The 23,506-nt window shown below is 47.8% G+C and overlaps 2 protein-coding genes across 4 annotated transcripts in view; one reads left to right on the top strand and one right to left on the bottom strand.

The window, feature by feature from the left end:
- The window catches only part of LOC141069323 (uncharacterized), a 135,702-nt gene extending 130,291 nt beyond the window's left edge, over positions 1 to 5,411 (bottom strand). The window contains exon 1 of one of the 3 annotated variants that reach the window (XM_073558784.1): positions 5,287 to 5,411. The gene's annotated coding sequence lies outside the window, so the exon portion shown is untranslated. The other 2 variants (XM_073558783.1, XM_073558785.1) reach the window with 2 other exon arrangements.
- Positions 5,412 to 5,460: 49 nt separating this feature from the next.
- HDAC8 (histone deacetylase 8) overlaps positions 5,461 to 23,506 on the top strand; it is a 71,245-nt gene continuing 53,199 nt past the window's right edge. Inside the window, exons 1-3 of the mRNA XM_073558787.1 lie at positions 5,461 to 5,623; positions 21,107 to 21,159; positions 22,948 to 23,078. Of these exons, the coding sequence (XP_073414888.1) occupies positions 5,537 to 5,623; positions 21,107 to 21,159; positions 22,948 to 23,078 (271 nt within the window). The 5' untranslated portion in view covers positions 5,461 to 5,536. The remainder of the gene's footprint in view (positions 5,624 to 21,106; positions 21,160 to 22,947; positions 23,079 to 23,506) is intronic.

Here is a 23,506-nt window from a genome sequence, read left to right as displayed (position 1 = left end):
CCCTGACTGTACCAAACTGCCGCAATAGCTTTACAGATGCCGATTACTGACCTTGTCGGGTCCCCTGACCGTACCAAACTGCCGCTATAGCTTTACAGATGCCGATTACTGAACTTGTCAGGTCATCTGACCAAACTGCCGCTATAGCTTTACAGATGCCAATTACTGTACTTGTCGGGTCCCCTGACCGTACCAAACTGCCACTATAGCTTTACAGATGCTGATTACTGAACTTGTCGGGTTCCCTGACCGTACCAAACTGCGGCTATAGCTTTACAGATGCCGATTACTGAACTTGTCGGGTCCCCTGACCATACCAAACTGCCACTATAGCTTTACAGATGCCGATTACTGACATTACCGGGTCCCCTGACCGTACCAAACTGCCGCTGTAGCTTTACAGATGCCGATTCCTGATCTTGCCGGATCCCCTGACTGTACCAAACTGGCGCTATAGCTTTACAGATGCCGATTACTGACCTTCTCGGGTCCCCTGACCGTACCAAACTGCCGCTATAGCTTTACAGATGCCGATTACTAAACTTGTTGGGTCCCCTGACCGTACCAAACTGCCGCTATAGCTTTACAGATGCCGATTACTGACCTTCTCGGGTCCCCTGACCGTACCAAACTGCCGCTATAGCTTTACAGATGCCGATTACTGAACTTGTCAGATCCAATGACCAAACTGCCGCTACAGCTTTACAGATGCCGATTACTGACCTTGTCGGGTCCCCTGACCGTACCAAACTGCCGCTATAGCTTTACAGATGCCGATTACTGAACTTGTCGGGTCCCCTGACCGTACCAAACTGCCGCTATAGCTTTACAGATGCCGATTACTGACCTTACCGGGTCCCCTGACCGTACCAAACTGCCGCTGTAGCTTTACAGATGCCGATTACTGAACTTGTCGGGTCCCCTGACTGTACCAAACTGCCGCTATAGTTTTACAGATGCCGATTACTGACCTTGTCGGGTCCCCTGACTGTACCAAACTACCGCTATAGTTTTACAGACGCCGATTACTGAACTTGTTGGGTCCCCTGACCGTGCCAAACTGCCGCTATAGCTTTACAGATGCCGATTAATGAACGTGTCGGTTCCCCTGACCGTACCAAACTGCCGCTATAGCTTTACAAATGCCGATTAATGAATGTGTCGGGTCCCCTGACCGTACCAAACTGCCGCTATAGCTTTACAGATGCCGATTACTGAACTTGTCGGGTCCCCTGACTGTACCAAACTGCCGCTATAGCTTTACAGACGCCGATTACTGAACTTGTCGGGTCCCCTGACCGTACCAAACTGCCGCTATAGCTTTACAGATGCCAATTACTGACCTTCTCGGGTCCCCTGACCATACCAAACTGCCGCTATAGCTTTACAGATGCCGATTACTAAACTTGTCGGGTCCCCTGACCGTACCAAACTGCCGCTATAGCTTTACAGATGCCGATTACTGAACTTGTCAGATCCCCTGACCAAACTGCCGCTACAGCTTTACAGATGCCGATTACTGACCTTGTCGAGTCCCCTGACCGTACCAAACTGCCGCTATAGCTTTACAGATACCGATTACTGAACTTGTCGGGTCCCCTGACCGTACCAAACTGCCGCTATAGCTTACAGATGCCGAATACTGAACTTGTCGGGTCCCCTGACCGTACCAAACTGCCGCTATAGCTTTATAGATGCTGATTACTGACCTTGTCGGGTCCCCTGACCGTACCAAACTGCCGCTATAGCTTTACAGATGCTGATTACTGACCTTCTCGGGTCCCCTGACCGTACCAAACTGCCCCTATAGCTTTACAGAAGCCGATTACTGAACATGTCGGGTCCCCTGACCTACCAAACTGCCGCTATAGCTTTACTGATGCCGATTACTGACCTTGTCGGGTCCCCTGACTGTACCAAACTGCCGCTATAGCTTTATAGATGCTGATTACTAACCTTGTCGAGTCCCCTGACTGTACTAAACTGCCGCTATAGCTTTACAGACGCCGATTACTGAACTTGTCAGGTGCCCTGACCTACCAAACTGCCGCTATAGCTTTACAGATGCCGATTACTGAACTTGTCGGGTCCCCTGACTGTACCAAACTGCCGCTATAGCTTTACAGACGCCGATTACTGAACTTGTCGGGTCCCCTGACCGTACCAAACTGCCGCTATAGCTGTACAGATGCTGATTACTGACCTTCTCGGGTCCCCTGACCATACCAAACTGCCGCTATAGCTTTACAGAAGCCGATTACTGAACATGTCGGGTCCCCTGACCTACCAAACTGCCGCTATAGCTTTACAGATGCCGATTACTGACCTTGTCGGGTCCCCTGACTGTACCAAACTGCCGCTATAGCTTTATAGATGCTGATTACTGACCTTGTCGAGTCCCCTGACTGTACCAAACTGCCGCTATAGCTTTACAGACGCCGATTACTGAACTTGTCGGGTCCCCTGACCATACCAAACTGCCGCTAAAGGTTTACAGATGCCGATTACTGAACTTGTCCGGTCCCCTGACCGTACCAAACTGCCGCTGTAGCTTTACAGATGCCGATTACTGAACGTGTCGGATCACCTGACCGTACCAAACTGCCTCTATAGCTTTACAGACGCCGATTACTGAACTTGTCGGGTTCCCTGACCGTACGAAACTGCCGCTATAGCTTTACAGATGCCGATTACTGACCTTGTCTGGTCCCCTGACTGTACCAAACTGCCGCAATAGCTTTACAGATGCCGATTACTGACCTTGTCGGGTCCCCTGACCGTACCAAACTGCCGCTATAGCTTTACAGATGCCGATTACTGAACTTGTCAGGTCATCTGACCAAACTGCCGCTATAGCTTTACAGATGCCAATTACTGTACTTGTCGGGTCCCCTGACCGTACCAAACTGCCACTATAGCTTTACAGATGCTGATTACTGAACTTGTCGGGTTCCCTGACCGTACCAAACTGCGGCTATAGCTTTACAGATGCCGATTACTGAACTTGTCGGGTCCCCTGACCATACCAAACTGCCACTATAGCTTTACAGATGCCGATTACTGACATTACCGGGTCCCCTGACCGTACCAAACTGCCGCTGTAGCTTTACAGATGCCGATTCCTGATCTTGCCGGATCCCCTGACTGTACCAAACTGGCGCTATAGCTTTACAGATGCCGATTACTGACCTTCTCGGGTCCCCTGACCGTACCAAACTGCCGCTATAGCTTTACAGATGCCGATTACTAAACTTGTTGGGTCCCCTGACCGTACCAAACTGCCGCTATAGCTTTACAGATGCCGATTACTGACCTTCTCGGGTCCCCTGACCGTACCAAACTGCCGCTATAGCTTTACAGATGCCGATTACTGAACTTGTCAGATCCAATGACCAAACTGCCGCTACAGCTTTACAGATGCCGATTACTGACCTTGTCGGGTCCCCTGACCGTACCAAACTGCCGCTATAGCTTTACAGATGCCGATTACTGAACTTGTCGGGTCCCCTGACCGTACCAAACTGCCGCTATAGCTTTACAGATGCCGATTACTGACCTTACCGGGTCCCCTGACCGTACCAAACTGCCGCTGTAGCTTTACAGATGCCGATTACTGAACTTGTCGGGTCCCCTGACTGTACCAAACTGCCGCTATAGTTTTACAGATGCCGATTACTGACCTTGTCGGGTCCCCTGACTGTACCAAACTACCGCTATAGTTTTACAGACGCCGATTACTGAACTTGTTGGGTCCCCTGACCGTGCCAAACTGCCGCTATAGCTTTACAGATGCCGATTAATGAACGTGTCGGTTCCCCTGACCGTACCAAACTGCCGCTATAGCTTTACAAATGCCGATTAATGAATGTGTCGGGTCCCCTGACCGTACCAAACTGCCGCTATAGCTTTACAGATGCCGATTAATGAACGTGTCGGGTCCCCTGACCGTACCAAACTGCCGCTATAGCTTTACAGATGCCGATTACTGACCTTGTCTGGTCCCCTGACCGTACCAAACTGCCGCTATAGCTTTACAGATGCCGGTTACAGAGCTCTAACAAGGTGCTTTATGTTACACTACATTACTGTCTTGGAACAATGTTCTTTTATTCTGCTGTTTGGTGTATGTGGATAAACCAGGACACGTCCGGTGGTGTTGTAACGTCTCCCCAGACATCTTTCTCCACTTATACAAACAGAAGGCACTAGGATCTAATTTATTACAATTAATTTGATGTATAACAAGTTTTTCGATTGCCACAGACGTGTTTATTGTTTTTCTGCTTGGACGCTGAAGCTTTCTTACATGGCAAGCTGGGGGTTGTTAACCATTGTTCTCGATCTAGTGGATTCCAGAGGTGGCACTGCACCTATCAGATATTTATTTCCTGTAGCTATATCGTTAAAGGGAATCTGTCACCAGGTTTTTACTATGTAATCTGAGAGCAGATTTCAGGGATGTGTCACGTACTAGTCTCTGTGCTGTTGTTACAATACAATAAGTGTTTTTAGCAGCAGGAAATGATCACTGCCAGGACTGGTGCCTGTGTGCATACTGGTCCAACCACAACTCCAGCACTGATTATCAGCTTACTATCTATGGACATTGCATATACAGAGCCTGGCGTGGGCAGGGGTAGCTTTCACAGCTCTGCTACATCTAAAAACCCTGATGATATCACAGCTGCTGCCCCCTGTAAACTAAGTGATATATTGCTGGAATCAGGTTCTCTGCCCCTACATACGGCTGCTCTCAGATGAGGTCGAAAAAACTTGCTGGCAGATTCCTATTAATGTCTGTGATAGGAATTCCCCTGTAAGAGTTGTTTCAGCTAGAGAACCCCTCTACACGAAAGAGCCTTGTTAACCCTTTACTATACCTTGTGCCTACTTGGCACAGCCCCACCGGGGGGCGCAGCGCAGCTCAGATTATCGCCTTATTTTTGTCTATATTGGGAGCCCATGACACATCTCCCATTTCGTACTCACAGGATAGTGTGCCAGCAGAATACACACGGTCATGTCCTGCGCACCCACTACATGCTCTCCGCCAAGCGGACAGGCCCAGCAGACGCAGACATGGGTGCAGGGCAGTCGCTGTGCCTTCACTGTCCTTTTCTGGCTATGGACTTACTGGTGACAGGCAGCACTGCCAATAACATCCTGCCCCCACAGTAGCCTGCAGCGAAATCACGTCACGGGGTACAGAAAGGTGACGCTCTCCATTAAGGCCGAGCATAGAAAACGGGTAAAGCCCGCCACAGCCGCACTCCTCTTACCCCTGACCTGAATGCGCCTCCGCAGCTAGTCAACGTCATTATATAGGACCCAGGATCAGCGAGAGCCCCATTGTGACGTCACACGCTCGCCGGGCGGCTTCTACACATGCGCCATTACAACCAATGAGAAACAATCATGAGACTCTCACGTGACTCTGGAGTGTGGCCCCGCCCTCGGGACGGCCGGGAACCTACTGAAGTAACCAATAAAGTTATTGTAACGTTTCCTGCCCTAGCGCTGCGCACGGCTGGACGGCATGGCGGACTGTTCCCATCCGGTCTACATCTACAGCCCCGAATACGCACAGCTGTGCGACAGTGTTCACACCAAGGTGCCGCTGCGGGTGAGTGCTGCTCCGCGGTTACCGGGGCAGTGATGACAGTGGACGGAAGCGGTGATAACAATGACTCGCAGAGAGGCGGCATACTGAGGCTCAGGCGTATCACAGTGACCGTGGGGAGCGGCTGCAGGGGAGTAGTGGGTCCTCATCCTGGGCTCGCCATTGGGGACACTGGCGCCTGGGCTGCTGCTGCCACACTGGGGACCAGTGGTGGCTTCTACCTGTAGTGCCAAATGTTTCCAGCTGTGTCCGGGTCACTATAGTGCGGCACGTTATATGGATGAGCTGTGACTGGGTCACTATAGTGCGGTACGTTATATGGATGAGCTGTGACTGGGTCACTATAGTGCGGTACGTTACATGGATGAGCTGGGTCTGGGTCAATATAGTGCGGTACGTTGCATGGATGAGCTGGGTCTGGGTCACTATAGTGCGGCACGTTATATGGATGAGCTGTGTCTGGGTCAATATAGTGCGGTACGTTGCATGGATGAGCTGGGTCTGGGTCACTATAGTGCGGTACGTTATTTGGATGAGCTGTGTCCCCGTCACTGTAGTGCGGCACGGTACATGGATGAGCTGGGTCTGGGTCACTATAGTGCGGCACGTTATATGGATGAGTTGTGTCCGGGTCACTGTAGTGCGGCAAGTTATGTGTATGAGCTGTGTCCGGGTCACTATAGTGCGGCACGTTATATGGATGAGCTGTGTCCCCGTCACTGTAGTGCGGCACGGTACATGGATGAGCTGGGTCTGGGTCACTATAGTGCGGCACGTTATATGGATGAGCTGTGTCTGGGTCACTATAGTGCGGCACGTTATATGGATGAGTTGTGTCTGGGTCACTGTAGTGCGGTACGTTATATGGATGAGCTGTGTCCGGCTCACTATAGTGGGGTACGTTATATGGATGAGCTGTGTCTGGGTCACTATAGTGCGGTACGTTATTTGGATGAGCTGTGTCTGGGTCACTATAGTGCAGCACGTTATATGGATGAGCTGTGTCCGGGTCACTATAGTGTGGCACGTTATATGGATGAGCTGTGTCCGGGTCACTATAGTGCGGTACGTTATGTGGATGAGCTGTGTCCGGTTTACTATAGTGCGGCACGTTATATGGATGAGCTCTGTCTGGGTCACTATAGTGCGGTACGTTGCATGGATGAGCTGGGTCTGGGTCACTGTAGTGCGGTACGTTATATGGATGAGTTGTGTTTGGGTCACTGTAGTGCGGTACGTTACATGGATGAGCTGTGTCTGGGTCACTATAGTGCGGTACGTTATATGGATGAGCTGTGTCCCCGTCACTGTAGTGCGGCACGGTACATGGATGGTCTGGGTCACTATAGTGCGGCACGTTATATGGATGAGCTGTGTCTGGGTCACTATAGTGCGGCACGTTATATGGATGAGCTGTGTCTGGGTCACTGTAGTGCGGTACGTTATATGGATGAGTTGTGTTTGGGTCACTGTAGTGCGGTACGTTACATGGATGAGCTGTGTCTGGGTCACTATAGTGCGGTACGTTATATGGATGAGCTGTGTCTGGGTCACTGTAGTGCGGTACGTTATATGGATGAGTTGTGTCTGGGTCACTGTAGTGCGGTACGTTATATGGATGAGCTGTGTCCGGCTCACTATAGTGGGGTACGTTATATGGATGAGCTGTGTCTGGGTCACTATAGTGCGGTACGTTATTTGGATGAGCTGTGTCTGGGTCACTATAGTGCAGCACGTTATATGGATGAGCTGTGTCCGGGTCACTATAGTGGGGCACGTTATATGGATGAGCTGTGTCCGGGTCACTATATTGCGGCACGTTATATGGATGAGCTGTGTCCGGGTCACTATAGTGGGGCACGTTATATGGATGAGCTGTGTCCGGGTCACTATAGTGGTATCGATGAGCTGTGTCCGGGTCACTGTAGTGCGGCACGTTATATGGATGAGCTGTGTCCGGGTCACTGTAGTGCGGCACGTTATATCGATGAGCTGTGTCCGGGTCACTATAGTGCGGCACGTTATATGGATGAGCTGTGTCCTGGTCACTATAGTGGGGCACGTTATATGGATGAGCTGTGTCCGGGTCACTGTAGTGCGGCACTTTATATGGATGAGCTGTGTCTGGGTCACTATAGTGCGGTACGTTACATGGATGAGCTGGGTCTGGGTCACTATTGTGCGGTACGTTATTTGGATGAGCTGTGTCCCGGTCACTGTAGTGCGGCACGTTATGTGGATGAGCTGTGTCCGGGTCACTATAGTGCGGTACGTTATATGGATGAGCTGGGTCTGGGTCACTATAGTGCGGCACGTTATTTGGATGAGTTGTGTCCGGGTCACTGTAGTGCGGCACGTTATTTGGATGAGTTGTGTCCGGGTCACTGTAGTGCGGCACGTTATTTGGATGAGTTGTGTCCGGGTCACTGTAGTGCGGCACGTTATATGGATGAGCTGTGTCCGGGTCACTATATTGCGGTACGTTACATGGATGGTCTGGGTCACTATAGTGCGGTACGTTATGTGGATGAGCTGTGTCCGGGTCACTATAGTGCGGCACGTTATGTGGATGAGCTGTGTCCGGGTCACTATAGTGCGGCACGTTATGTGGATGAGCTGTGTCCGGGTCACTATAGTGCGGCACGTTATGTGTATGAGCTGTGTCCCGGTCACTATAGTGCGGCACGTTATATGGATGAGCTGGGTCCGGGTCACTATAGTGCGGCACGTTATATGGATGAACTGTGTCTGGGTCACTATAGTGCGGTACGTTACATGGATGAGCTGGGTCTTGGTCACTATAGTGCGGTACGTTATTTGGATGAGCTGTGTCCCGGTCACTGTAGTGCGGCACGTTATATGGATGAGCTGGGTCTGGGTCACTATAGTGCGGGACGTTATGTGGATGAGCTGTGTCCGGTTTACTATAGTGCGGCACGTTATGTGGATGAGCTGTGTCCGGGTCACTATAGTGCAGCACGTTATATGGATGAGCTGGGTCTGGGTCACTATAGTGCGGGACGTTATGTGGATGAGCTGTGTCCGGTTTACTATAGTGCGGCACGTTATGTGGATGAGCTGTGTCCGGGTCACTATAGTGCGGCTCGTTATATGGATGAGCTGTGTCCGGGTCACTATAGTGCGGCACGTTATGTGGATTAGCTGTGTCCGGGTCACTATAGTGCGGCACGTTATGTGTATGAGCTGTGTCCCGGTCACTATAGTGCGGCACGTTATATGGATGAGCTGTGTCCCGGTCACTATAGTGCGGTACGTTACATGGATGAGCTGGGTCCGGGTCACTATAGTGCGGCACGTTATATGGATGAGCTGTGTCTGGGTCACTATAGTGCGGTACGTTACATGGATGAGCTGGGTCTTGGTCACTATAGTGCGGTACGTTATTTGGATGAGCTGTGTCCCGGTCACTGTAGTGCGGCACGTTATATGGATGAGCTGGGTCTGGGTCACTATAGTGCGGGACGTTATGTGGATGAGCTGTGTCCGGTTTACTATAGTGCGGCACGTTATGTGGATGAGCTGTGTCCGGGTCACTATAGTGCAGCACGTTATATGGATGAGCTGGGTCTGGGTCACTATAGTGCGGGACGTTATGTGGATGAGCTGTGTCCGGTTTACTATAGTGCGGCACGTTATGTGGATGAGCTGTGTCCGGGTCACTATAGTGCGGCTCGTTATATGGATGAGCTGTGTCCGGGTCACTGTAGTGCGGCACGTTATATGGATGAGCTGTGTCCGGGTCACTATAGTGCGGCACCTTATATGGATGAGCTGTGTCCGGGTCAATGTAGTGCGGCACTTTATATGGATGAGCTGTGTCTGGGTCACTATAGTGCGGTACGTTACATGGATGAGCTGGGTCTGGGTCACTATAGTGCGGTACGTTATGTGGATGAGCTGTGTCCGGTTTACTATAGTGCGGCATGTTATGTGGATGAGCTTTGTCCGGGTCACTATAGTGCGGCACGTTATATGGATGAGCTGTGTCCGGGTCACTATAGTGCGGCACGTTATATGGATGAGCTGTGTCCGGGTCACTATAGTGCGGCACGTTATGTGGATGAGCTGTGTCCGGGTCACTATAGTGGGGCACGTTATATGGATGAGCTGTGTCCGGGTCACTATAGTGCGGCACGTTATATCGATGAGCTGTGTCCGGGTCACTATAGTGCGGTACGTTATGTGGATGAGCTGTGTCCGGTTTACTATAGTGCGGCACGTTATGTGAATGAGCTGTGTCCGGGTCACTATAGTGCGGCACGTTATGTGGATGAGCTGTGTCCGGGTCACTATAGTGGGGCACGTTATATGGATGAGCTGTGTCCGGGTCACTATAGTGCGGCACGTTATATGGATGAGCTTTGTCCGGGTCACTATAGTGCGGCACGTTATATGGATGAGCTGTGTCCGGGTCACTATAGTGCGGCACGTTATATGGATGAGCTGTGTCCGGGTCACTATAGTGCGGTACGTTATATGGATGAGCTGGGTCACTATAGTGCGGCACGTTATTTGGATGAGCTGTGTCCGGGTCACTGTAGTGCGGCACGTTATATGGATGAGCTGTGTCCGGGTCACTGTAGTGCGGTACGTTACATGGATGAGCTGGGTCACTATAGTGCGGTACGTTATGTGGATGAGCTGTGTCCGGTTTACTATAGTGCGGCACGTTATGTGGATGAGCTGTGTCCGGGTCACTATAGTGAGGCACGTTATGTGGATGAGCTGTGTCCGGGTCACTATAGTGGGGCACGTTATATGGATGAGCTGTGTCCGGGTCACTATAGTGGGGCACGTTATATGGATGAGCTGTGTCCGGGTCACTATAGTGGGGCACGTTATATGGATGAGCTGTGTCCGGTTTACTATAGTGCGGCACGTTATGTGGATGAGCTGTGTCCAGGTCACTATAGTGCGGCACGTTATATGGATGAGCTGTGTCCGGGTCACTGTAGTACGGCACGTTATATGGATGAGCTGTGTCTGGGTCACTATAGTGCGGTACGTTACATGGATGAGCTGGGTCTGGGTCACTATAGTGCGGTACGTGATTTGGATGAGCTGTGTCCGGGTCACTATAGTGCGGTACGTTATATGGATGAGCTGGGTCTGGGTCACTATAGTGCGGCACGTTATTTGGATGAGCTGTGTCCGGGTCACTGTAGTGCGGCACGTTATATGGATGAGCTGTGTCCGGGTCACTGTAGTGCGGCACGTTATATGGATGAGCTGTGTCCGGGTCACTATAGTGCGGCACGTTATATGGATGAGCTGTGTCCGGGTCACTATAGTGCGGCACGTTATATGGATGAGCTGTGTCCGGGTCACTATAGTGCGGTATTTTATATGGATGAGCTGTGTCTGGGTCACTATAGTGCGGTACATTATATGTATGCAGCAGCAGTGTATCCAGGAGCCGCGGCCTCCGGCCAAAGACTGAGAGACAAAAAATGGAGGCAGCATGCCGGCTCATCGAGGTGAATAAAGTGCTATTTAGCCCATAATGGCGACGTTTCAGCTCCCAGTGTGAGCCTTTCACTAGCGACAATCATATGTTAGTTCCTGGCTTTTATCGCAGTATCAATTTACATAGTAAGTTTATATAATATCAAATCAATAAATCTGAATCTGGACAATAAACACTGTCCAGATCACATAGCATGAACCATTTTTTTATTGTTATTATTTATTTATATAGCACCATTGATTCCATGGTGCTGTACATGAGAAGGGGTTACATACAAATTACAGATATCACTTACAGTAAACAAGCTGACATTGACAGAGGAGAGAGGACCCTCCCCTTGCGGGCTTACATGCTACAGGATGGTGGGGAAGGAGACAGTAGGTTGGTTGGTTGCAGCAGCTCCGGTGTTGGTTGGGGTGATATCTCCGGTAGTGGTGAATAGGTAGCGGGGTCATTGCAGGCTGTAGGCTTTCTTGAAGAGGTGGGTTTTCAAGTTCCATCTGAAGGATCCAAATGTGGTTGATTGTCAGACTTGTTGGGGCAAAGAATTCCAGAGAATAGGGGCTATTCGGGAGAAGTCTTGGAGGCGGTTGGGTGAGGAGCGAATAAGTGTGGAGGAGAGAAAGAGGTTTTGGGAGGACTGGAGATTACATGAGGGAAGGTATGGGGAGATTAGTTCAGAGACATATGGGGGAGACAGGTTATAGATGGCCTTGTAGGTCAGTATTAGTAATTTGAACTGGATACGCTGAGGGAATGGGAGCCAGTGAAGAGATTTGCAGAGGGGACAAGCGGAGGAGTAGCGAGGAGAGAGATGAATCAGTCGGGCGGCAGAGTTAAGGATGGACTGGAGAGGTGCGAGGGTGTTAGCAGGGAGACCACAGAAAAGGATGTTGCAGTAGTCGAGGCGGGAGATGATGAGGGCATGCACAAGCATTTTAGTAGATTGAGGGTTGAGGAAAGGACGGATTCTGGAAATATTTTTGAGCTGGAGGTGACAAGAGGTGGAAAGAGGGTTACTCCGAGGCAGCGGACTTCTGGTACTGGGGAAAGCGTGATATCATTGATTGTTATAGGTAAGTCGGGTAAGGAAGATCTGTGAGATGGAGGAAAGATGATGAGTTCAGATTTGTCTACATTGAGTTTGAGGAAGCGAGAGGAGAAGGAGGATATGGCTGATAGACACTCTGGGGTTCTGGACAGCAGAGAGGTGACGTCTGTGCCAGAGAGGTAGATCTGAGTGTCATCAGCATGAAGGTGGTAGTGGAATCCGTGGGACTTTATGAGTTGCCCCAGGCCAAGTGTATAGATTGAGAAGAGTAGGGGTCCTAAAACAGAGCCTTGGGGGACGCCAACAGAGAGCGGGTGGGATGAGGAGGTGGTGTGGGAGTGGGAGACGCTGAATGTGCGGTTGGAAAGGTATGAGGAGATCCAGGATAGGGCAAGGCCTTTGATGCTGAAGGAGGAGAGGATCTGTAGTAGAAGGCAGTGGTCAACTGTGTCGAATGCAGAGGACAGGTCTAGAAGCAGGAGTATAGACTATTGTCCGTTTGCTTTGGCTGTAAGTAGGTCGTTAGTAATTTTGGTCAGGGCAGTCTCAGTGGAGTGATGGGGGCGGAAACCAGATTGTAGATTGTCAAAGAGAAAGTTAGATGAGAGGTGGGAGGAAAGTTCAGCGTGGACGTGCTGCTCCAGGAGTTTGGAAGCGAATGGGAGCAACGATATTGGGGGATAGCTGGACATAGCGGTTGGGTCGAGGGTTGGCTTTTTAAGGATAGGCGTGATACACATGAAACAATTGGTTTCGTTTAAAATAATTTTTTATTAACTAATATTAAAAAGGTAATGAACCAATTGGCAACAAATTCATATATAAGGTGCCTCAAAAAATAGGGGGAATACAGTCACCACATTACCTATATGTACATTTGCAAATAAATGAGTAGACCTTCCAGTATAGATATAACCAAGATAAGGATATATTGATTACTTACAAAATTAAGAAAAAATTAGAAAAAAATCAAAATAATAGTATATCCTTATATTGGATGTCTTCCAAGGACCTATTTACAAGTGACGACATGAATTGCTGTAAAGGATAAATTCAAATTGTCTTTTATAAACAGAATAATCACATGAAATCACTTGCTCACAAGTGTGAATAGATGATATTTGCATAGGACGCTTAACATGCAGAGTGTAAGTACTATTGCACCGAATGTCTGCACTAGTCAAGCGGAGTGTAAGTGCTATGGCACTGATTATCTACACATAATTTACTTCTGCTATTTCCTGCTAAGCATAAACATAAAGAGATCGCAAAATGTAATTACCTAAACCAAAAGTAGGTCCGTTCAGGTCCAACTAAAGTTCAGAGTGCCGGTGGCGTTTTTCCCTCACCCCAACGCACGTTTCGTCATTTCTTCCTCAGGGTTGTGTATGAGACTAGGGGATCACATGGTATTAAGTACAGAGGACTAGCCAATCACCACTCACAAGCGGTTAGTGTGATAATATAATTAGGCATACAGCTGCATCGGGAAGCCGTGTGTCCGGGTGAATATCGGCGCACTAACTGATGTGCGCATGACCAAAAAGGAAGGCGTCCTCAGCTTCCAGTATAGGGATGCAGAGAGGCAGCGCCGTCCAGTGATAGCTGGCAATGCATCGCAACATGCCGTGGAACCGGAAGTCATCGGACCCAGGTCACCGCCCATTCATTCAGCGCGCTCCTCCGGGACAATTGCTTGCCTAGCAATGCCGAGACATATATAAGAGAAGAATGGACCATTATAAAGGGCAATTATGGACCTGTGACACAAATAGTGCATTATGTGCATAACAAGAAATGCTAATTATATATTAAAAATGTGTTTAGTGCTAAATGAAATAGCAAAGTTATAGCAAATATATAATTAGCATTTCCCCTTACCATACCAAACTGCCGCTATAGCTTTACAGATGCCGATTACTGAACTTGTCGGGTCCCCTGACCGTACCAAACTGCCGCTATGGCTTTACAGAAGCCGATTACTGAACTTGTCGGGTCCCCTGACTGTACCAAACTGCTGCTATAGCTTTACAGATGCCGATTACTGAACTTGTCGGGTCCCCTGACTGTACCAAACTGCTGCTATAGCTTTACAGATGCCGATTACTGAACTTGTCGGGTCCCCTGACCGTACCAAACTGCTGCTATAGCTTTACAGATGCCGATTACTGAACTTGTCGGGTCCCCTGACCGTACCAAACTGCCGCTATAGCTTTACAGATGCCGATTACCAAACTTGTTGGGTCCCCTGACCGTACCAAACTGCTGCTATAGCTTTACAGAAGCCGATTACTGAACTTGTCGGGTCCCGTGACCTTACTAAATTGCTGCTATAGCTTTTCAGATGCCGAAAACTCTTTGAATGAGAAGGTGTGTCCAAACTTTCGGTCTGTACTGTATATTCATTCACATTATCACAGACAGGAGTAATAAATCCTCAGTTGCTGTCCCGTTCACTATTGGCACAAAGCTTCTCCTTTTGCAACGTGAGAATTGTAAGGCACAATCAGAATGAGTGTGTACATTGACGTTGGATTTTTTCAAATATTTTACCTTTATAGATGTAAAGAATGTATATAGTTCAGTCTCTAGTTTGAACCTATTAACACGGCTCTTTGGGCTAAATGAAAAGCCTTATTCAAAACAGACAAATTGTGATTAGAAAAAATTTTTATGACAAATTTACCACAAGATCTCCTGTACTTCTTTGTTGTCGCCTGCCTTGGGGGAACGACACGTCCTTTCATTCTTTTCTCTCTTTAATCTTTGGTGATGTTTCCGTCCTCCTGTGTACCCTTTCCGTCCTCCTGTGTACCCTTTCCTTCCTTTGTCTTTTTTTCTAATGGTCTCATTTGTTCGTCTAAAAGAATGATATTGTCAGTGTTCACATTATGAGAAAAAAAAATCCTTATCATTCTGACTCTGAAGATAACCACCTGCTCCATATTGACATGTTCTGCCTATCGTGGGTTTAGAGCCATCCTTCTGCCCGCTGTGTATATTACCAAGACGATAGTTTTCAGCATCTATCGTCCATTTATGTCTTTTGTCGTCCTCCATCTCCTTTCTAGTTTTTCTCAATCTTAATGTAATCCTATCAGGGCGTGTCCAGATGAGGAGCTAACCGGTCGCAGGCAGCGCTAGCTCCGTGCTTCTGCGGACTACTAGCGGCTCATAGCGTAAAATAGCAGGAGAACCCTGTCAAAATACTCACTGCAGCCTCAGGCACATTCCGGTCGGCGATGGGGTACGTTACCAGGAGCACGGGAGCAGCGCCGGGCAAGATCACGGTCTTTGTACTAGCGTCTGTGAAAAACCAAGATGACCGCCGCAGCAGTCACCATGCGGTCGCCGGCAGTGTGGAGCGCTTTGGGGGGGGTCTGATCTCCTGACGCTAGGTCAGACCTCACCGGAGTTGAGCATCAGCGGTATGGAGCAGGCACAGGGGGAGATGAGCAGGTCACTATGCAGGAGTCCAGAGAAATCATCAGGCAACAAATCGCAAGTATATGCACCTGAAACAGTAGGCAGTTCCACTCCCATCACAGAAGCCACACTAAAGTCCCTGCTAGGCGAGCTAAAGCAGGCTATGCACAGTGATATCACCTCAGCCTTCACTGCACTCCAGAAAGACATTGGGCACATAGGGGACAGAACAACCCATATTGAGGAGAAGCTGGAGGGATTCACCACAGCCCACAACCACTTAGTGGACGCTCACAATGAGGCAGATGAGGAGATCACCGCTCTAATACTGAAGCTGGTGGACCGCTCCAGACACAACAATCTGCGCTTCAGGGGGATACCAGAAAGCATTGCTGCGGAAGCATTGAAGGAGTTCCAAATGGATTTTTTTACCGCACTAGTCCCTGAGGCAGAGCAATGAGACCTCATAGTAGACAGAGTGCACAGAATCCCCAAACCCAAAAATGCCCCCGTCTCTGCACCCAGGGATGTAATTGCCCGGCTTCACTTTTATCACTTCAAAGAAGCCATCAGTAAAGAAGCAGCGGACGGACCGGAGCTACTAGAGAGATTCAAGAGAATCCTGGTGTTCACCAACCTCTCCGCCGTCACCCCGAACAGAACGTGGGAATTTTCCACAGCCACCAAGATCCTTTGGGACAATGAGATTGCGTACAAGTCATGCCCCCCCCCCCCCCCGAGAGGCCATGACTCTACTGCAGAGGTGGTCGCTGGCGACTGTGGACGAGGAGACCAGCTCCCCGCTAAAGACGAAGAAGCCACCCACCCTGAGGAAAGAGTGGACATGAACAAGAAAGCAGAAGACAACACTTTTCACCATGATCTGTGGAGGCACGATAGGAGAATTTTCGTTTCCATTAGCCCCCCACTATATACTGGATAGCGGAGCATATCCAGGAGGTTCACTTAGAACCCAGCTCTATTTTTGAAACTGTTAGTTTTTCACAAATTTAAGATTTGGTTTTTGTTATTCCCCTATTTTTCCTAATTGTCTAGTGGTGACATATAGATTTTATGTGTAATTTGTATATGGTTCTTCACACTTCCAGTATTAATGTAAAAGGTCTGACTTAGTCCATTCAAAAGATCCCTTCTGTGGAAAGAGGCCCAATCCCTAAAAGCCGACGTATTATGTGTTCAGGAAACCCACCTAAATAGCACTGACTCTCACAGACTGCGGAATAGAAATATCCCAAATGTATTTCACCCCCATGCAAATGATAAAAAAAAAGAGGAGCAGTAATAGCGATCGAAAATAGTCGCTTTCCAGCTAATCACCAGCATAGTGGACCATGAGGGCAGGTACATCATCCTAGTCTGCAGCATAAATAACAAGAGAAAAAACAACTGGAGTCTGAACTGAGAAAGTGAATGTGTATGCACAATGTAAGTGCATATTAACACATGACCATTAACCAGAGAAGACAAAAAACACAAATACCCTAAAATAAAAAATTGAAAAAATAAACTGCAAATAATGCATAAAGGTAATAATAATAAGGATATTTAGTAAACAATTTTGATCAAAAGAATGTGCAAGCCATCCCGCCACGTCACGGCAACCCTTGTGGGACAGTCCCTACTCTAGTATTTAAAACCTTTCCACTTGTCAAGTGACGTGAATGTGAACAAGGACCGAGGGACTGACCAACTAGTAACAGCTTAGGCCAGACAGGATGGTTTTCCCAGCTCAGAAACAGGGCGGTCACACCCATATATGCACAATGAAATGAATAAAATACTAGAGTCTGAACTGAGAAAAGTAAGTTAATGTGTATGCACAATGTAAGTGCATATTAACACATGACCATTAACCAGAGAAAACAAAAAACGCAAATACCCTAAAATAAAAAATTAAAAAAATAAACTGCAAATAATGCATAAAGGTAATAATAAGGATATTTAGTAAACATAATTTTGATCAAAAGAATGTACAAGCCATCCCGCCACGTCACGGCAACCCTTGTGGGACAGTCCCTACTCTAGTATTTAAAACCTTTCCACTTGTCAAGTGACGTGAATGTGAACAAGGACCGAGGGACTGACCCACTAGTAAAAGCTTAGGCCAGACAGGATGGTTTTCCCAGCTCAGAAACAGGGCGGTCACACCCATATATGCACAGAATGCACATTGAAATTAATAAAATACTAGAGTCTGAACTGAGAAAGTAAGTTAATGTGTATGCACAATGTAAGTGCATATTAACACATGACCATTAACCACAGAAAACAAAAAACACAAATATCCTGAACTAAAAAGTAAAAAATATACTGCAAATAATGCATAAAGGTAATGATAATAATAAGGGTATTTAGTAAACATAATTTTGATTAAAAGAATGTACAAGCCATCCCACCACGTCAAGGCAACCCTTGTGGGACAGTCCTAACTCTAGTATTTAAAACCTTTCCACTTGTATTAATGGTCATGTGTAAATATGCACTTACATTGTGCATACACATTAACTTACCGTATTTTTCGGACCAAAAGACGCACTTTTTTCCCACAATAATTTTTGGGGAAAGTGGGGGGGTGCGTCTTATGGTCGCAATATACTTACATCTGTCCATGGCTGGTGCAGGTGCCGCGAGGCTCTGTGGTGCGGTGGTGGCAGCAGGCTGTGCTCCGGTGCAGGGGTAGCGGCTCTCTGTGCTCTGGGACGTGATCTGAACCTGCGCATGCGCCGTACCCGGACCGGCGGCCATCTTCTTGGCGTCCATGTTCCCGGAGGCCACCGCAACATGGCAGCAGCCAGCAACGAATGTGAGGGGGGGGCCTCTGGGCTTCGAGGAAATGCCGGCGGAGCCGCCGCCCCTGCACCGGAGCACAGCCCGCTGCCACCCTCACCCAACAGAACCCAGCTGCCCCAGCACAGCCCAGCTGCCCCAGCACAGCCCAGCCGCCCCAGCACAGAGCCGCCGCCACCGCACCAGCCTGGACCAGTGAATGACCCCTGTGACCACTCCTCCACCTGTGCCGGATCCCTTCCCAGGTAAGCTGAATTCGGACTGTAAGACGGACCCCCATTTGACACATTATTATTTTTTTCCCTATTTTCCTTCTGAAAATTGGGGTGCGTCTTATGGTCCGGTGCATCTTATAGTCCGAAAAATACGGTACTTTCTCAGTTCAGACTCCAGTATTTTATTCATTTCATTGTGCATTCAGTGCATATAAGGGTGTGACCGCCCTGTTTCTGAGCTGGGAAAATCCATCCTGTCTGGCCTATGCTATTACTGGTGGGTCAGTCCCTCGGTCCTTGTTCACATTCACATCACTTGACAAGTGGAAAGGTTTTAATACTAGAGTAGGACTGTCTCACAAGGGTTGCCTTGACATGGCAGGATGGCTTGTATATTCTTTTGATCAAAATTATGTTTACTAAATATCCTTATTAGTATTACCTTTATGCATTATTTGCAGTTTATTTTTTAAATTTTTTATTTTAGGATATTTGTGTTTTTTGTGTTTATTTTCTCAGCATAAATAACAAGACCTACACAATTGTCTCTATTTACACCCCTAACTCCAAGCAGATTCTATTTCTTAAAGACACCCTGGCGGTAGTAGCAAAAGTTAAAAAAGGTGACCTGCTAGGGTATGTGCACACGCTGCGGATTCTGCTGCGGATCCGCAGCGGATTTGGCCCTACACGTCCGCAGCAGATCCGCAAGCAATGTACAGTACCATGTTAGCCAATGGGATTTCAAAACCGCTGTGCCCACGGTGCGGATTTTTCCACGCGGATTTGCTGCAGTTTGAAATCCGCAGCATGTCAATTCTTTCTACGGATTCCGCAGCGGTTTGACACCTGTTCCATTGTCCAGGTGTCAAACCGCTGGCAAATCCACGTGGAAAAATCCGCAGGTGAATTCGCACTGTGTGCACATACCCTTAGTCTGTGGGGACTTTAACATCACCCGCTGTCCTAATATTGATAAATCGGTACCTTCTCAAAAGAAAGAAAATACCTGATCACTCTCTCAGACCCTCGTAGAGGAAGAACTCTATGATGTCTGGCGGGTTCTGCACGCCTCCGAGCGGGATTATACCTTCCACTCACACTCGCGTAGAGGCTACCCCAGAATTGATTTAATGGTCACAGATAAATGGTTATTACAGGACATCCAAATGGCCACGATAGGGAACATCACCTGGTCGGACCCCACCCTGGTCTCCTGCCAAATTACAGAGGGTTACAACTACCCGACATATTCCCCACGGAGCGTAAATAACTAATTACATCCCATAAAATCACATATGTGATCCACCGCAAATGGCTGTGTTTTATATGCAATAGGGCAAGAGGGAAGGTTTTACCTGCATTAAAAAAAATGCTTCAAAAACATGGTGTGTGAACAAAGACTTATGGTGCATTCACACATCTGTGATTCTTTTTTTGGACAGCATTCAGACCCATAGGCCCCTATTCATCAAATCTTTTACACAACAATTCTAGTGTAAAAAGCTTTGAAAAGTTGCAAGAGTTTACAACCCAGTGTTCATCACACCCCAGTGTGACTCAATTATCTGCCTGACAAATCCACAATGCGTGGATCTTTCTCCACTCCTTTGCCTCCCCTAGATGTTCAATAGTCTCTCACACCTCTGTCGGTCCTTTATCCCACTTATTCTAGCCTTCAGAGGTAACATAATAGAACTTCAGCATAATGAGGCTCCACATTATTCAGGCCCGGAGTACAGAATGTGATGTTCAGCCCTCCATGTAAGCTGGGACATTGTGCTGGTGTCCTGCTACTTTAGTTTTCAGACTGTTGTATGGTGTAGACTGATCAGTTGATGGATTTTTATTACAATTACCACCACCTTTATTTTGTGACACTTGTGCGGCTTTCAATTCTTATAAATGGCGTATCAACACATGACCACAAGATACAGAGACTGTCAGGAAGCACTGCGGCGGGGGATTACGGTCGGGGTTTTCTTGCATTTTACACTTATATTGACTGTTTAAAAACAAAGCAAGAAAAAAAACAAGATTAAAATTGAAAATGGTCTCATTATGTTTTGGCTAAGGCTGTGTGCACATGCTGCGGATTCTGCTGCGGATCCGCAGCAGTTTCTACTGCGGTGTACAGTACCATTATTCCCTATGGGAATTGAAAACCGCTGTGCAGACGTTGCAGAATTTTCCACGCAGATTTTGCTGCGGTTTCAAATCCGCAGAAAGAATTGCATGTCAATTCTTTCTGCAGATTCCGCAGCGGTTTACCATCTCCTCCATTGTAGCGATGATAAACCGCAGAGAAAAACCGCAGGCTAATCCGCAGATAAACCGCAGGTCTTTTGACCTGCGAATTTACCTGCGGATTTTGCAAAATCCGCGCGGCTCAATCCGCAGCAGATTCCGCAGCGTGTGCACACAGCATAAATCTCCTCTCCCTAAGTATGAGGTACAGGTTGTGGCTTACAGTGATACTCAGTCTTCTGTTCCTCCAGGCCAGCATGGTGCACTCCTTGATCGAAGCCTACGGACTGCTCCGGGAAATGAGGTAGGGAGTAAGCCCTGTGCCATGTCAGTATATACAGTCATGGCCAAAAGTTTAGAGAATGACACAAATATTATATTTTCACATGATCTGCTGCCCTCTGGTTTTTATGTGTGTTTGTCAGATGTTTTTATCACATGCAGAAAAATAATTGCAATCATATTATGAGTAACAAAAGGTTATATTGACAGTTAGAATGAGTTAATGCAGCAAGTCAATATTTGCAGTGTTGACCCTTCTTCAGGACCTCAGCAATTCTCCCTGGCATACTCTCAATCAACTTCTGGATCAAATCCTGACTGATAGCAGTCCATTCTTGCAAAATCAATGCTTTTATTTTGTCTGAATTTGAAGGTTTTTGTTTGTCCACCTGTCTCTTGATGATTAACCACAAGTTCTCAATGGGATTAAGATCTGGGGAGTTTCCAGGCCATGGTCCCAAAATCTCTATGTTTTGTTACCTGAGCCATTTAGTTATCACCTTTGCTTTATGGCAAGGTGCTCCATCATGTTGAAAAAGGCATTGTTGATCGCCAAACTGCTCTTGGACGGTTGGGAGAAGTTGCTCTTGGAGGACATTCTGGTACCATTCTTTATTCATGGCTGTGTTTTGAGGCAAGACTGAGAGAGAGCCCATTCCCTTGGCTGAGAAGCAACCCCACACATGAATGGTTTCAGGATGCTTGACAGTTGGCATGAGACAAGACTGGAGCGCTCACCGGGTCTTCTCCGAATAAGCCGTTTTCCAGATGTCCCAAACAATCGAAAAGGGGATTAATCAGAGAAAATGACTTTACGCCAGTCCTCAGCAGTCCACTCCCTGTACCTCTTGCAGAATATCAGTCTGTCCATGATGTTTTTTCTGGAGAGAAGTGGCTTCTTTGCTGCCCTCCTTGAGACCAGGCCTTGCTCCAAGAGTCTCCGCCTCACAGTGCATGCAGTTGCACTCACACCTGCCTGCTGCCATTCCTGAGCAAGCTCTGCACTGCTGGTAGCCCGATCCCGCAGCTGAAACACTTTTAAGAGATGGTCCTGGCGCTTGCTGGTCTTTCTTGGGCGCCCTGGAGCCTTTTTGGCAACAAGGGAACCTCTCTCCTTGAAGTTCTTGATGATGCGATAGATTGTTGACTGAGGTGCAATCTTTCTAGCTGCGATACTCTTCCCTGTTAGGCCATTTTTGTGCAGCGCAATGATGACTGCACGTGTTTCTTTAGAGATAACCATGGTTAACAGAAGAGAAACAATGAAGCCTCCTTTTAAAGTGTCCAGTGGTGTCATTCTTACTTAATCATGGCAGATTGATCTCCAGCCCTGTCCTCATCAACACCCACACCTGTGTTAATGGAGCAATCACTGAAACGATGTTAGCTGGTCCTTTTAAGGCAGGGCTGCAATGATGTTGAAATGTGTTTTGGGGGATAAAGTTAATTTTCTAGGCAAATATTGACTTTGCAAGTAATTGCTGTTAAGCTGATCTCTCTTTATAACATTCTGGAGTATATGCAAATTGCCATTAGAAAAAATGAAGCAGTAGACTTTGTAAAAATTAATATTTGTGTTATTCTCTAAACTTTTGGCCATGACTGTACACTTGTATGTGCATTGTATGTACAGTATAGGAGGCCAAATATGACTCAGTAAATAACTAAGAATTGTTGTGAGCCCTGGTGAGCGCTTACCTTGTCTACTTTTGTGGTATAGCGGAGCCAAACCTTTAATACACTAATAACTGTAGGTTTTTACTATAATATGATTTTTCTATACTCATTACTAGTTGTCTTGTTTTTAAAGGGTTGTCAAACCTAAGGTTGCTACCATGGAGGAGATGGCTTCATTCCATACTGACGCCTACTTACAACACCTCCGAAAGGTGAGCGAAGAAGGGGACAATGATGACCCTGAAACTGTTGAGTACGGCCTAGGTGAGTGCTAGAGCTCGAATGTGACAAAATGAGATGTTACAGGGACAAGTACTCATTTTGTGGTTTATTAATCTTGGCTAAATGTCATTTCCCTGGACTGAGTTAGGGCCCGTCACACACAACGATCTCGCTAGCGAGATCGCTGCTGAGTCACAAGTTTTGTGACGCAACAGCGATCTCACCAGCGAGATCGCTCTGTGTGACGGCTATTAGCGACCGGCCCCCCTGCCGGAATCGCTGATCGTTGTTGGAAAGCCCTGGACATTTTTTTGATCGCTGGTCTCCCGCTGGCCAGCACGCATCGCTGCGTGTGACAAGCGGGAGACCAGCGATCAGTAATCAGCGCGCTGGTAACTAAGGTAAACGCAGGGTTTCTAATCAGCGCGCTGTGCTTAGAAACCCTCTGTGTACCTTAGTTACCAGCGCGC

This window comes from Dendrobates tinctorius, unplaced genomic scaffold, assembly GCF_039654945.1.
Source record: "Dendrobates tinctorius isolate UK_male_01 unplaced genomic scaffold, ASM3965494v1 ptg000258l, whole genome shotgun sequence".
Classification (NCBI taxonomy): domain Eukaryota; kingdom Metazoa; phylum Chordata; class Amphibia; order Anura; family Dendrobatidae; genus Dendrobates; species Dendrobates tinctorius.
The sequence above is the reverse complement of the archived record's forward strand: the minus strand, read 5'-3'. Positions and strand labels throughout refer to the sequence as shown.